This window comes from Hyposmocoma kahamanoa, unplaced genomic scaffold (assembly GCF_003589595.1).
Source record: "Hyposmocoma kahamanoa isolate Upper Pololo Valley unplaced genomic scaffold, ASM358959v1 220, whole genome shotgun sequence".
Classification (NCBI taxonomy): Eukaryota; Metazoa; Arthropoda; class Insecta; order Lepidoptera; family Cosmopterigidae; genus Hyposmocoma; species Hyposmocoma kahamanoa.
The window spans coordinates 1,608,679-1,623,377 of record NW_020653740.1 but is presented as its reverse complement, the minus strand read 5'-3'; the positions used below and the strand labels follow the sequence as shown (position 1 = coordinate 1,623,377).

Below are 14,699 nucleotides of genomic sequence, written 5' to 3'. Positions count from 1 at the left end.
AGATATGTGAAATTTTGTAACTCTCCTAGTTATGCATAAAGATGTTATCGACTAATTTCATTCCTAGAATCTTTAAATCGCTCTCGTAAAAAGTTGTCTTTTTGCAGATGTGGCCTTATTTCACCAATAGTGCGACATAGACTACAAGCATGAGAACAAGATCTGACAATTTGTATTTGTATCTTCGTTTTACATTATTTGTTTTTTCAGGCTATCACTCTATTAATGGCTCTACATGTCCCACAAATAGCGACCAGAGCGGCACGGGCTCTACCACGATACACCGATATCACAGTTGCTGACATCGGTGAGTAGTACTATTTTTAAATTAATTTAATGTACAATAAGTCAAGTTCAATGGCGAGATTAGTCAACATAACATAACAAAAAAGCAAGACCAAATATTCATTACAGTACCGGCACGATATGATAGCCGTTTTGACAGATTACAATAGTGAGGTCAAATCTCAAGTCATTATCGAAAAAAGTTTAATCAAATGCGAGTCGCATCTATAAGTTTTTAGATTTATAACTAGTGTTGCAAGGGGTAGCTGATTAAAAAGTTTTAATAAAACAAAAATAAAAATGTTTACTTAATATAACGTCAATTCGCTTTGTTTGCATTGAGTTTTGATGCGAGTTTGCCGGAAGTGGAAGTTGTGCTGGCCAGCGATCTCGTAAGGGACGATCGTATTAGATTCCTCTTTTAAAAATCTCGAATTTCGGAAAACAAATGCCGAGTTGTGTCCTAAAATAATACATTCCATAAATTTTACTGCACGTCACTATTGACAACAATGTACAGTAATAAGCTCCTTCAACGTAGTTATTTATGAATGAATACGAAACTTGATGAGCGGACAAACGTCGAAACGGCCATGATAGCGTGCCGGTACTATAAACGGATGCATTCTAAAAACGTGACAATTTTAAGCCGAAATACATTTTGGGAACTTGTACAGACGGCTTTGTACCCCAAAGTAATAGGTTTGTACTTGTTTATACTTGTTTGTTTCTATTTTACAAACATAGTACCTATTATTTTGGGGCGCAGACGCTTTATATGTATTGTATTGTGACTGCATAAGCTAGTGCGCTCGTTAGGTATAAGGCAGCGTGAGTGAAGGGAAGAGGGAAATTTCAGGTTGCTTTACCTCCGTGGTCGAACGGTGACCATGCTGATTTTTCACGCAGAGGTCCCGGGTTAGATTTCCGAGCCGGGAGAAATATTTGTATGGCCTACATTTATTTTTCTCGTGAGGTTGGGTGTATTTGTGGTTGTTTCATCGACTAAATTTGAAAACATCGTAACTCCGCTTCTGGACGACATCACTTTTTTTCTCTGCGGGCGCAATATCGGACAATTAAGGCTTAAAATAAAATTTGTAGACCCTTCTAAGTTATGAAATAGCCTAATCAATTTTTTAAATAGAAATTCATTTTTTGTACATTAATGGATGTTACGAGATTTAAGAATTTAGCCGACGTTATGTGTCCATGGCACACGCAATACCGAGCTTTCCTACTAACGGACTAAGTGTGTACGTTATGATTGTGTGTGTGTAATTCTGCGAATTTTTTTTCATATCTCAAAATTTTACCGAATGGTGGAGTAACAGAGCGGACTAGAAATATAATATAAACAAGAGACACTTGAGTTCCAACTACGAACTTTTAGGACATTTTTTTTGAAATGTGGTTTTTATGGTAGTTAGTTGTGCAGACACCTCGTAGGTAGGTACTAATATAGTTCTTATTGCTACCGTAAAGCATCCCTGCTCTACAGATTGGTAAAAGACACAGTGCAGAGGCTTACAAGGCAGAGAACATTCGCGTACTGACGTCGATGCAAATTGAAAGTATTTCGTAAAAGCTCAGTTACACAAGATGTTCACCAGTTGTCGATCGGTCTTTGAAGGACGACCTACGGTTACCACATGACTTTGTTACTGCTTGGTCCAAAAAGTACTATGTTTAAAAATATTTCAAACAATGTTTATGCCATCTAGTCTTATTTTTGGAAGCGAAAGAAGCTATATAACGAATTTAAATAAAACTAGAACTTAACTCGAGATCCGGTAGTATTGGAGGCCTGTCATTTAATAGGTATCATTTCCTTTTGCTTTATCAAAGCGAAGCATGCACCACAATGTAATATGTTGAAGCGACGTCATATCTTTAGTAGGTCACTGCCTCGGGTACTGTTCCTGTTTCACCATACGTCCCTAAGTAGATGTCATCCCAACTACCGTACTGCATGAATGATCTAACATGTGAACAGGAACATTTTCCATTCCAAGCTGCAGCCTAAACTGCCTGCATTGCCCAAACTGCAAATACATTGAGATGTATTTTGCGTTGTTATGACTGACTATCTCTACATTCTCACTTGTGTGGTGCGGGGATAGTCCCCTGGTGCATAACTACCTACCAAATTCTGTGTTTTTAATTCACATCTTTGCACATACTAAACATTCATTTAAGCGACGAAAGTGGAGTAATTTGTCCACCTTAACCTGTTACCTATGTAATCATAAATAATTATTACTTATGTTTTTGTTTTTTTTATCATGACCATTTAAATTATAAATTGTTGTTCTTTTAAAATTTTACAAAAAAAGCAATATTTGTCACAAATGTTACATGCATATAGGTACACTTATTCTGTATTGAATTTAATTTACTTTTATTGTATACTAATGATGTCCTTTAATAAATAAATAGACATTAATATAATTATATAATAAATCATTAAAAAAAAATTGCACGGATTAGTTTACGTTTTAATATCACATCACCAACATACGGTCTCCTATTGGCTGTTTGTATATTACTTATCTAAGGTTTGGTAAACAATGCTCCTAACAAGTAGTGGTTGTCTACAGTATATTACGCATGTGGTGTGGCGGTACGCGCAGAAGGCAGCTCAGGTGTCCGCGAAGCTTTTGTATTACTGAACAGGAGTCTCGATCTAGCCGAGGCGGCAGACGACGACTCCGCGCATTTGCTTGACTTTACTGATTTCGGTAAGCTCGCATCAGTAGCATAATTTACTGCTAAAATAAATCTAATGTTGTATCGGATTTTTCAATAAGAACATAATAATTTTGTATTTCAATAAGACAGATCTTTTTTATTTATTTATTTTTCAAAAAGTGTACATTTTACAGTCAGTCTATCTCCCGCCAAACTGGAAACAGTTTATTGGCGAGCACGCTCTTACTCAATTATAGATCTACCTAATTAATGATTAACTAAGTACCTAGCAGTGAGAATGTACTTCTCATGTAGGTCAGACTTAATTATTAAACAAAACAAGAATAACAATACAAATACAAATATCCTTACAGCAACAAAATATTTTTTTCAAACTTTATTTTTTTTGTCAAATTGGAATTTCATTAAATAGAGCGTTCTTTATGTAGGACTTTTTAATTGTAAAACTTTTTCTTAAGAACCCCAGATCATTATATATACGAGGTTCTACATGTTTATTTAGCCTCCGCCCATAATAATCCATATGGTTGTACGAATTGAGACTTCGAGCTGAAATTTATTCCAAGTGCAGTACACATGTTACATTTAAAAATGGAATTCAATCTCGTTCATACGACCACCGCGAACACGTTTGTAGTTAGTCAAACAATCGATCTAATAAAGAGGAAGTTGGATAGTCGTTTAATCTCGCAAAATGGTCTGGTCGAAATGCCACCTCCCTCATGCGATCTAACGCCGTTGGATTAGTTTTTATGGCGTTACGTTAGTCGTTGTCATTAGTCGTTGGTTTATGCCAACAAGCCAACAACGTTGTATGAGCTCAGGAACCAATATCAAACGCGAAATTGCCAACACTTCGTCCGATATGTGAGGAAGAGTGGTGGAAAATTGGCTCCAAAGAATTGAACGCTGCAAACGTGCTCGCGGCGTTCATATGAACAGAATCGAATTCCATTCTTAAATGTAACATGGTGTACTGCACCTGGAATAAATTTCAGCTCGATATCTCATTATTCTGTATTTTATTGAAATACAAAATTGGTATGTTCTTATTGAAAACCCCTATATAATTCAACAATGTGTCACTAAATTATTCAGCCATATAATCAGAAATGAAACTATTTTTTCGAATGTAAATTGCGTATATTTGCTTTTTTTTTGCAGCTTCCTTATTATAAAATCATTCCGCCATCCCCTTTCTGTCACGAGGGACTAGATGTAAACTATGGTTTCACCCTTATGTTGTGGATATATCCAAGGTTCGCACGAAGCGCTAGCGCGTTTTGCGCACTGTATTGGATTCGTATTCGTTCCGAATCCGAGACTATACAAATGTAGAAAATTCGGACTGAGTTCCATTAAAATCCTAGAAATATCGCTTGTGCACCTAGAAATAAAATGACACTTTGGAAACTACTGGAAATTTCGGCCTTCATTTTTCGGAGTCGGAACTGATACGAATCGGACGTAGTGCGCAAACGCTCTTATGCTTCCTCATATATATGACGTATGGAATGGTGGAATTTCTCGCCTGCAGATTTAATCCTTGAATGCTATAACTTGGATCTTTTCAAGGCGAGAGTGAATAAATAGGCTTTATAGGTATAGGTGTGCATGCTCCATTGTCGACATCATCGTCAATTTCCATCATGAGGAGATGGAGGTCAAATGCGCACATATTTTAACCATAAAAATTACATTTTTCTACTTGCAACTGCGATCACTTGTTTATGAATATAATTATAGATAAAATAATAAAAATTAACACTAACAACTTTTATTTTTATTTAATTCGTAGAATGTACAGACTGGTCGCGCACGCCTCTCCTGTTGGATAGTGCGTGTCTGAAAGGTAGTGCTCTAGAAGAGATTCGTGAGTGGGTGCTTTCTGTGTCCATGGATCAAGCAGTTGAACAAGTACGTGGTGATATTTTTATATTATTGTCAAATATGGAAATTTTAATCTTCTACTTACGTATAACGTTAAAGGTTGATTCATGTTACACCGTGCCGGGGCCGGGCCGTGCTCCGTTCGTGCGCCGGCCGTGCCACGGTCAGATATCTATATATGCTTTTGTATGAACTACACGATAGACCAGGCCGAGTCAGTGTCACAGCCGAGACACGATCTGGGCACGGCGTCGAGTATTTTTTCCCGGTTCCAACCCGGCCCGATCGCGACACGTCGTAATATGAATGCATTCGCCGGGCACCCAGAGGCTAGTCAACGTTGGACTATAGTGTAGTGGACAGTGCAAGCGCAAAATGCTCTCATCATGTTTTAAATCTTTAAAGAGCGTGACAAATTCTCCTTTGGTTTCTCGTTTTCTCCAGCCAGGATGTACATACCATCTTTTTTTTCTAGTTTCAATTTGTGTTTCCAATACTTCATCATCAAGAGCTATTGTAATAGCTGCCAACCCAAGTTGTAGAATTGCATTAATAACACACAACCTTATCACTCAAGAGAAAAATGGCAAATAATAAAAATTTCCGGGCCATTGTTGGGTTCGATTCCCGGTACGGGGGAAATATTTGTATGGCCTACATTTATTTCTCTCATGAGTGTGGGTGTAATCAGATCGAAGGAAGTTTTCTTTGTGTTCGATCTGTGTACTTATAAAACATGAATATCGTGGTGGTAAAACACGATAATATTAATTACTTACTATATTATAATTACAAAATTATTCACACTCCCTAGTGCTGCGGAAGTGATGTGTCTAGTTGACATCCTAAGGTCCACTCTAAAGTTTTGAATAAAATATATCTCTTTCTACAGACGTTGCCGGTAGATACTCGCAGCTTATATAGTTCGAGCGTAGGTGCAGAAGAAGCATGTTGTGTACTTACCGGATTTCCACTTGGTTCGCGACTTGTCACTTTTACAAACGGTAAGCTTTTTTATTTAAGAGTCTATACTACCTTAAGTTTAAATCAAATTTTTCCCATACTAATACGGTTCATTTCGCTTGCGTCGAGCGGCAGGGACACTGTCTTTATTTCAGATTTTATTTTTTTACAAATGAAATTAAAGCCGTTTGAAAAATGTATATAGTATAGTATACGTGTTCTATTTACTTCAGTTGATATAAAACAATCATTGGTATATTAATTTGTAAAGTATCTATTGAATATAGTGGTTTTGTTGTACAATTTGCAGGTAAGTTTGTGTTTTTTCTATCGTGAAAATTTTTAAGAATCGTGTTTTCACACCATACAGTACCTAATCAGTGCATATCATCAATTTTACTATATATTTTGTCCAAAGTGACTTATTCAACACTTCACTTCACGGTTACGCTCAATTAACCAAAGCAATTTGATGTAGTATAGACTCTTAAGTGCTTTGTTATTTAAATACTACGAGTAAGCTAACGGATATGTTTTCGAACCAGTCCGTGGTCCTTAATATAGGGCCTTCGTCAGTGGTTAGTGTGGACGAGACTTTACAAAGTGACGTTGCTAGGGTATTGTGCAATCCTGCATATAACAATACTATAGTACAAGACAGGACAAATATGGTAACTCCATACAAACGTAGCTTGTAGGCTTGTAAGTGTGCGCATCGCCGCACGTCGTATACGGATACACACATGCGCACAATCTCGCGATGCACGCGCGTTGCATAACACTGGTCGCCCCAGATCGCCTTTCATTATTATGCGAATGTGTGTGTTCGTACACGGCGCGAGGTGGTCGCGCACATATTCAAGCCACGTTGTTACTATGTATAGTTACCATATTTATCTTATTTTACTACGTGGTATGACTTTAATAAGAATGAAGCAAACGAAGGTAGTTGCACGCCACCGCCGCCTGCGCTCGCACCCGTACTTAGTGACAGGTTTGTCAGGGCTTTGGTGCGCAGTTTCCGTCGAGTTACTGCCTCGGTATGTCATGATTAAGGATCACGGACTGGTTCGAAACATGCCGAGCAAAAAATCGACTTAAATATGTGAGATTAGTTAATATGTCTGAGTCACGCGGTAGTTTTCAATTTCAAAAAAAGCTTTTAATACTATCATATATCGTAGTTTTTTGAATCGAGGCCTACGAATAATCGAGTAAAATGTACGAATGATAATAATAATATGCCAACCACACCAATTAGCTGATTTCATATTGAGGAACTCCCATGGAATTCACTTGGGGGCACTATCCGGGACACTCTTCTGAGTGTCTCGGATGGTGGCTCGGGGACCCAATTGCCTCAGAACCAATTTAGGAAAGTTCATTTTCCAAATTGGCCCTATTGAGTATCGAATCTGGGACATCTTCATACGGCACCCACAGCCTTACCAACCAAACCTTATTGGTTATACGGGAAGGGCACTACTATCTTTAACTGCCTCTGTGGCCGAACGGTTACCATACCGGACTGCCACGCAGAGGTCCCCGGGTTCGATTCCCGGGCCGGGAGAAATATTTGTATGGCCTACATTTATTTCTCTCGTGAGTTTGGGTGTAATTTGTGGTTGTCTATGTATGTGTCCATGGCACCCGCGACACAGGGTTTCCCTAGTGCGGGGCTATGTTGAGTGTGTGCGTTATTATTATTATCTACCTGTGCAAGCCAGCTCGCACAGAGACTTTATCAGTCAGGTCCTGACCCCAGATTAGCCCGTTTACACAGAATTCACCCGGTGCTCAAAAGCTGCCTTGGGTGAGCAGCACCCACAGTGCAAACCGTAAAAAAAGGTATTTTTGTATGTTGTCAAGTAACAGTCGGCATTATTTTTGATTAAGTGCCGTAACCAGGATATAAACTTGAAGGCCAGTATTTCAGGTCTGCTAGTGTTAAAAGGACATACAAATGATGTTTAACATATGATTCAGTTTTTCGTCGTCATCATCAACCCATTTATATGTACCCCTGCTGGGCACGGGTCTCCTTTCAGACAAGGGTTTAGGCCATAGTTCGCCACGCTGGCCCAACGTGCAGGTTTCATCACGATGTTTTCCTTCACCGAAAACCTCATGGCAAATTTCAAATTAAATTTCGCATAAATTCCGAGAAACTCAGAGATGCGAGCCCGAATTCGAACCCTCGACCCTCTGCTTGAGAGGCAGTAGGCGAAACCATTAGGCTACCACGGCTTCTTCAATATTTGTTCATGCGAAATTAAGGATTCAATGGTTCTATTATTAAGGCTCGTGTACGTTTTAGGTCGTTGTGCAAATCGCGAGTGGTGGTCACGTGCGGTGAACGCGAGTCGCAACGGGGGAACAGTGGCCGCTTTATTAAATCATATAACCTTCTGGTGCGGCCCGGCGGATTATTCACATATATAAGGAAAGCTGTACTATTTATACTTTGCTGAAACTTTGAGGGCTTATTGTACTTATAAATGCAATCTTGTTTTCTCTGTAACGTTTGGAAGTGATGTAAATCATTTTATCTGATGTACGTAGATTACACTATTAAGTATTTAATTGACTTTTCATTTTGTTTTAATTTATAGTGCATTCGTTTGTTTGAATTCACATGAATATGTTAATTAAAAATTAAATTTTAATATAATTGATGCTATCAGCGCAAAAGTGGTGTATATCTAAATTTCTTTCTTTTTCTACAATATTACTTTAAATGAACTGAGGCACATTATTTTTATATTTGGATGCTATTTTCATGAATATTATAATATTATTTTTTATACAATAGCATCTAAATTTAGAATAATTATGTACTTTAGTATCATTTAAAGTAATATTGTAGAAAAAACATTGTAGATTACACCACTTTTGCGCTGGTAGCCTTAATTACGAACGAGGTTGTTCAACGAAGTTTGTTGAAATAAAACACATTATTAATCTTTATATCGCTATAATAAACTCCTTTGTTATCACATTTATTTAATAATTATATATTTTGACACACATATTTGTTACGTACTAGGATTTGTAGAGTTCTACTCTGAATTCTTGATGAACACTGAGCTTAGTTTAAATGACAATAATGGAATGAAATAAAAAAACCCGATAGGTGTTTGTAAAATTTCGAAAAAGTGTCGTTCAAAATAAAAACGAACACAAAATAATACGATATTGCAAATGTGAGCTGCCCTCCTTGCCATAACTAACGCACTTGCATCTCAGTAACTTTTGAGATATTGACACGTAAACTTTTTTTGTTTTGCTAATAAAAAAAGTCAATACCGCTGAATTTGCTTAACAATAAAACTGAAACTAAATAAGATACAAAAAAAAATAACCAATTAGAGGGGGCTATAGATCTCGTTTCGATGATCCCAGATATGTTAATTACTATATTTCGTTAAAAAATTCGATTACGTTAGTTATTTTTTTATTTTTTATACTACTAAGTGATGTGACGAACAAGTCGTGTGTCTGGTGGACACGCCTGTCCCTAACAGTTGTAGTGCCACTCGGAGCTTTAAATTACAAAGATCTGAAGGACACTGCCGCTGCGCCCGCAACCCTGAGACATAAGTTGACAAGTCCCATGTGCCTGTAATTTCACCAGCACCCGTACCCTTCAAAACCGGAACGCAGTAATATTCACATTATTGCTTGGCGGCAGAAATAGATAAGGTGGCAGTACTTCCCTGGACGAACCCTTTCAGAGGGAGCTCTACTGCTACTAATAGTTATGATAAGGAGGAAGAGTTGTAGATGCAATAATATGTAGGTATTAAATGATACATATATTAAAACTAAATATTTCTCAGGGTTTATCAAGAAAACGGAACTTCGTGCTGATCCTTTTTTGTATCTAGAAGAAACAATACAACACTATAAAGTATGAAAGATAGGTAAATATGATATCCGATACCATATCACACGAATTCATTCACGCTTTGCATAGACAGTTACAGTACGTAGGTACGACCATCTCGACTCGAAACAACTACTCAGATATGTATGTGAAAATAACTGGTATCGGGTTTAGTCGAGGCACATACGTTATAGATAATATGATTTTACACATGGCTCTTACTATATTACTTTGTTTACACTAATATATCGAGATAGTAAGCGTAAGTTGATTCTATCTATTCCAACGTCTCGTCGAAATAGATAATAAATCATTTATTTAAATATCTAATTTTCATTGATATATTCGTTAAATAAATATGTTTACTTTGTCCACAGCTTTTTATTCAGATATAATATTGATTACCTAGTATAAATAATTTAAAGTTTTACTGAATAGAAAATTATAGTGTAAAAATAAATATTTAGGCATTTGTAACAAATGTCAGTAAGTATCTTAGTATATCTAATTCAATAGGGAAGTATTTGTTAAGTTTCTCTCTCTTTAGAAATGTACAACCACGTTAATGACCACGTCTCTGCTGGAGTTATACAAACTGTCAAAATTCTTTGTTGAAAATTGTACCTTAGGTCGATAAAAGAGGGTTTCAAAAAGTGATAGTTTGTATAGCTTTTTGCATAGCCGAGTATGCGACGATGTATTTATATATAAAAGTGCGTTACGCGCGGCGTGAGTGCATCGGCCGTTTTGTAACAGAAGTCGTCGTCGCTTTGTACGAATAAACTTGTAAGATATTGTCAGGCGAGACACTAAGCTACGATAGCACAGGAAGAACACAATTTCGACATGGAGTATTATATTAAAAATTGTATATTATGTACTTCGTATCTAACATCGAGTAACTGACAATGAAAATATACTTTTCACTAATAAGTTTAATCTACATACAAAATTGTACGTCTAAGTGAAGGATCTAGGCCTGTAGCATGTCCGATGAGGAGTTCTGTTTGTTGCCTGGTCGCAACACGTTTTGCTCAGCTCTATGAGATATCTAAAAGAGTAAAAACTTGTCTCTACTTAAATTTAATGTACATCAATGACGTGATTGTATTTGAAATTTCGTAATTTGGAAGAGTCCTACTAAATGTAAAGATCGAAATATCTACTTACTTTGGCTATATCTTAAGAGATTAATATGTATTTGTCAGGGTTGTGTACGTTCGACTCGATCTAGAGGCTATATAAAAGATTGATTCTAAATTTTACACTATTACGAAAATAGCTGTACGTAGACATTTTAGGAAAACAACGTTTGTAAAGACGTACGTATAGATTTGTAAACATTTGACACAAAAAACGAAGCTCATAAAGAGATTTTGTAGAATAGCAAGTTCGTAATAATAAACCAAGTTGTAAGTATACGTTAGGGAAATTCACTAAAGCACAACCTTGGAAGAATAGTATCTAGACGCGCTTACTTACTAGAATAACTTTAGAAATTTCATTAATCGTATAAGGCAAAGTGTCGAAGTTGGGGTTATCTGAGATGGGAATATTATTTATATTACATGTTATTTTATAGTGCCGGTTTAAAAAGTGTACATATAGAATTACAACTTATATATATTTGAAATCTAAGTATATCTACAAGGAAGTCAAGTTAAGTACACAAGTATGGCCGGTGTATTGATATAAAGGGGCGTTGGTAACAAGTATCTACGACGTGCTCTATAATTCAAGTAGCGTGAATCGTACATCTATTATAGCCGGTATATTAAGAGTTAGTGAAAGACGCGTGTTTTGCGAGTTTGGTAACAAGTATTAGCGTGAGGTTCTTGTGCTACTAAAATAATTTTTATGTATTTTTTGCTACGTTGATCGTTTTATCATTTTATATGAAGACTATATGAAACATTTCCGCAAATGACTTGTAATTTACGTTGTTTATATTACATAAATGACTTATAAAATAACACTACATATCTTTTATTAGTGAAGCGCAAATGTATGACATCGTTCCATATCAAAGTTGTTTACCATATACATTTATTTTATATTAAAGTTTTGTTGTTATCCTGTAGCAATGTTGAATAAATTTCTTTGTTTCAATGATCTTATGTAGCAATTTAAAAAATACTGTAGTCTTAAAGTCAATTGCAAGAATTTGTATAAGCCATTGAAAAGACTGACGTCAAATATTTGCGCTTTTTGTTATATAAATTGAAAATTGAAACAAGCTCCTTTTCGTGGATACTACTTTCTAAGTGATGCACTTGGGTCCGCCCAAAAGACCACTTTATTTCAAATATCCTAAATGAGGCTTTAAACAATCAATGACATTAAAATGCTTAGTTATACATTGATTACATTAGTAATTATATATAAATAATAGGTATAATAGAGCAAAACATAAAATAATGTTATCGTGGTTGCAAGGACTCTACATTAATAAAATTTAAATACACGTTAAATATGTTATGTACACGACACATTATATCCCGGCAGGGAAATTATAAAGCCTGCTTGCGTAATGTTCACAACAAGGGCAGCGTTATGGACGAGATTAGAATAAATGTGGGCGCAGCGTTACACACCGTAATGAACAGAGTCCATCATATTTTGCACAATAACCGCATAACACTGAAACCACTACGTTAGGAAGTTCGATGGTATTATTGGTTAACTTAGTTTTAGATCACAATCGTTGTGGTGGTTATGTAACACGAATCGTTAATCTCATTGCAAAACTGGGTTTCCATGGTAAATCAAACCTTGTGCCAATTAACAGAATCAGTAATATGCAGTTTGTGCCATTGTATCTATGATAATATTATTGCGATATTGTTCCATCAATGTGTAAAGATATTTATTTTATTGCTTTATTATATCATGTGATACAAAATCATGACGGCCTCGGCTACTACGTTCGCCACATGTGCTAACAAAGACAATATCAATATTGTTGTTTTTGAGAGCCGTCGGGAGGCCTAGTCATTGCGGCGCTCCGGCGACGGCTCTCTGGATCAGTCGGGCGAGTCGGAAGGCTCGGCGAGTGAAGTCGCAGGGAACAGCGGGTACCAGCCGTACGTGCGCTGCGGTAGAGTCAGTTTGTCAAGCCAGATTTCAGCGCCGCCTAAAGCGAGGTTGTGTTCGAAACCTCCGCACCGCTGCCATAGCATCACAACTAAAGTGCGCCCTAGAACTTCACTTGCCTGAAATTAGTGTATCTTAGTTTAAATTTATTATTCTTGACATTGACAAAGTCCTAGCGTTCAGTATTATCGTACCAGTAGCGTATTTAATACATACGTACAATTAATACATACACGGGAGAACCTAAATTATTAGTGGCGGAACGAAATATATTTTGAAAGATTCTACCAATCAAAGCAGAATTTGGGAACTGGAGGGCCAGATTCAATAGAGATATAGACGAGCTAGTTTATGAGCCGAACATGAGCAGGTAGATAAAATCCACCCGATTTCGATGGCTAGGGCATGTGGGAAGTATGGGAGAGGTTGAGCTGCCAAAAGAGCGTATTTGGGGCACCTATGGGTCATTGTCCAGTGGGCCGTCCAAGATATCGCAGGAAGGATGGAGTCGCCAAAGATCTGAAGAAGCGAATGAACGGAATTGACGTACTTTGATGTCGGGGGCCAAGGTCCACTTTGAGTCGCAGAGCCAGCGAAGTAAGTAATACGAGGGCGGTTTGATAAATGTGTGAGTTTAAGGCTTAATAACTTTTTTCGCAATTTATTTTTATTTCTTTATATAAAACTCCTTACTATAAACAACTGATGTAACTTTTTTCACATTAGCGTGAAAATAAGATATGTAAAGTTTTGAAGATGGAGAAAACGGAATTTCGAGTATTCCGTTTCTCATCTGAAATCAAAACTTGTCGAATTATTGCAGCACCTCCGTATTCACCAGATTTGGCCCCATTTGACTTTTTTTTTTATCACATTTTTTTATCAATTTTCATCAAATGTGGAAGTGATAGCTGAAACAGAGACTTAAATTTCATTTTGAATATAAGATCGTTGCGTAAGATCATAGTTTGACAATAGTTATTTGTTGTGCAAGGTTGCAAAGCTGTTGTTTGACGCGAGTGCTTGAATTGAAACCTGAGCAAGCGAAGGAAACAAAGATAGATTCCTGAGCATAGCGAGTGTTTCAAGCCACGAGACGCAAAACAACTTTGCTGCCGAGCAAAACACACAACTTTTCACCTCACTATAGCGAGGAAAATGGTAGATGAAAGAAAAACAATTGAACTATAAAATATCAGTTTTATAAATTATAAGACAAATGTTATCTTCGTATGCGTTCTGAATACAAATAATACTAATACATAATACACCTCATCAATTTTTATTCTTTTGTGTAATTAAGTGATTATTTAAATTATTTTAGTTCATCAACGAATTAAAATAACAAACACAATTAGTTATCATTGTCAATTTAATGTCAACAATAATAAGAATGAAATATACTAACGGATTTATATTACATAAATAAGTAATGTATGACTTATCTGAACGTGTCATTATTTTTTTCCAGTCCATCGTCAAGTTCGAATTTCAAAAACTTTTTCCACGCTAGCGTGCAAAATTTTGTGCGATATTTTCTAAGGAGAAAGAAAGCCTTTCCGAGCTAGTGAGGTGAAAAAAAATTTTTTGATGTGTTGAAGAAGTTGGAATATCGCTACTCTAGGTTTATAGAGTTAAAAGGAAATTACGTAGAAAATAAATCATATTTTTTTTTACTTTTTTCTTCACAAAGTAACGGATTTATCATACCGCCCTCGTACATAGATGTATAAAATTACATTAGTTTATATACAGGTTTGAAATTTGTAATGCCACCTGGAGGGAAAGTACTCTAAATACTGGAGATAGAAATTTTTACTTATAGGAAACATTCCTTTATTTTTTAAAAGAAATAAAACTGCATTCATAG

At 36.4% G+C, this 14,699-nt stretch overlaps 2 protein-coding genes across 2 annotated transcripts in view; one reads left to right on the top strand and one right to left on the bottom strand.

The window, feature by feature from the left end:
* The window catches only part of LOC113228048 (intraflagellar transport protein 172 homolog), a 54,609-nt gene extending 46,131 nt beyond the window's left edge, over positions 1 to 8,478 (top strand). Inside the window, exons 25-30 of the mRNA XM_026461188.1 lie at positions 108 to 129; positions 211 to 307; positions 2,886 to 3,026; positions 4,796 to 4,914; positions 5,780 to 5,891; positions 8,168 to 8,478. Of these exons, the coding sequence (XP_026316973.1) occupies positions 108 to 129; positions 211 to 307; positions 2,886 to 3,026; positions 4,796 to 4,914; positions 5,780 to 5,891; positions 8,168 to 8,292 (616 nt within the window). The 3' untranslated portion in view covers positions 8,293 to 8,478. The remainder of the gene's footprint in view (positions 1 to 107; positions 130 to 210; positions 308 to 2,885; positions 3,027 to 4,795; positions 4,915 to 5,779; positions 5,892 to 8,167) is intronic.
* A 1,030-nt stretch (positions 8,479 to 9,508) lies between these two features.
* LOC113228047 (regulating synaptic membrane exocytosis protein 1) overlaps positions 9,509 to 14,699 on the bottom strand; it is a 145,552-nt gene continuing 140,361 nt past the window's right edge. Inside the window, exon 20 of the mRNA XM_026461186.1 lies at positions 9,509 to 12,948. Coding sequence (XP_026316971.1) covers positions 12,760 to 12,948 — 189 coding nt within the window. The 3' untranslated portion in view covers positions 9,509 to 12,759. The remainder of the gene's footprint in view (positions 12,949 to 14,699) is intronic.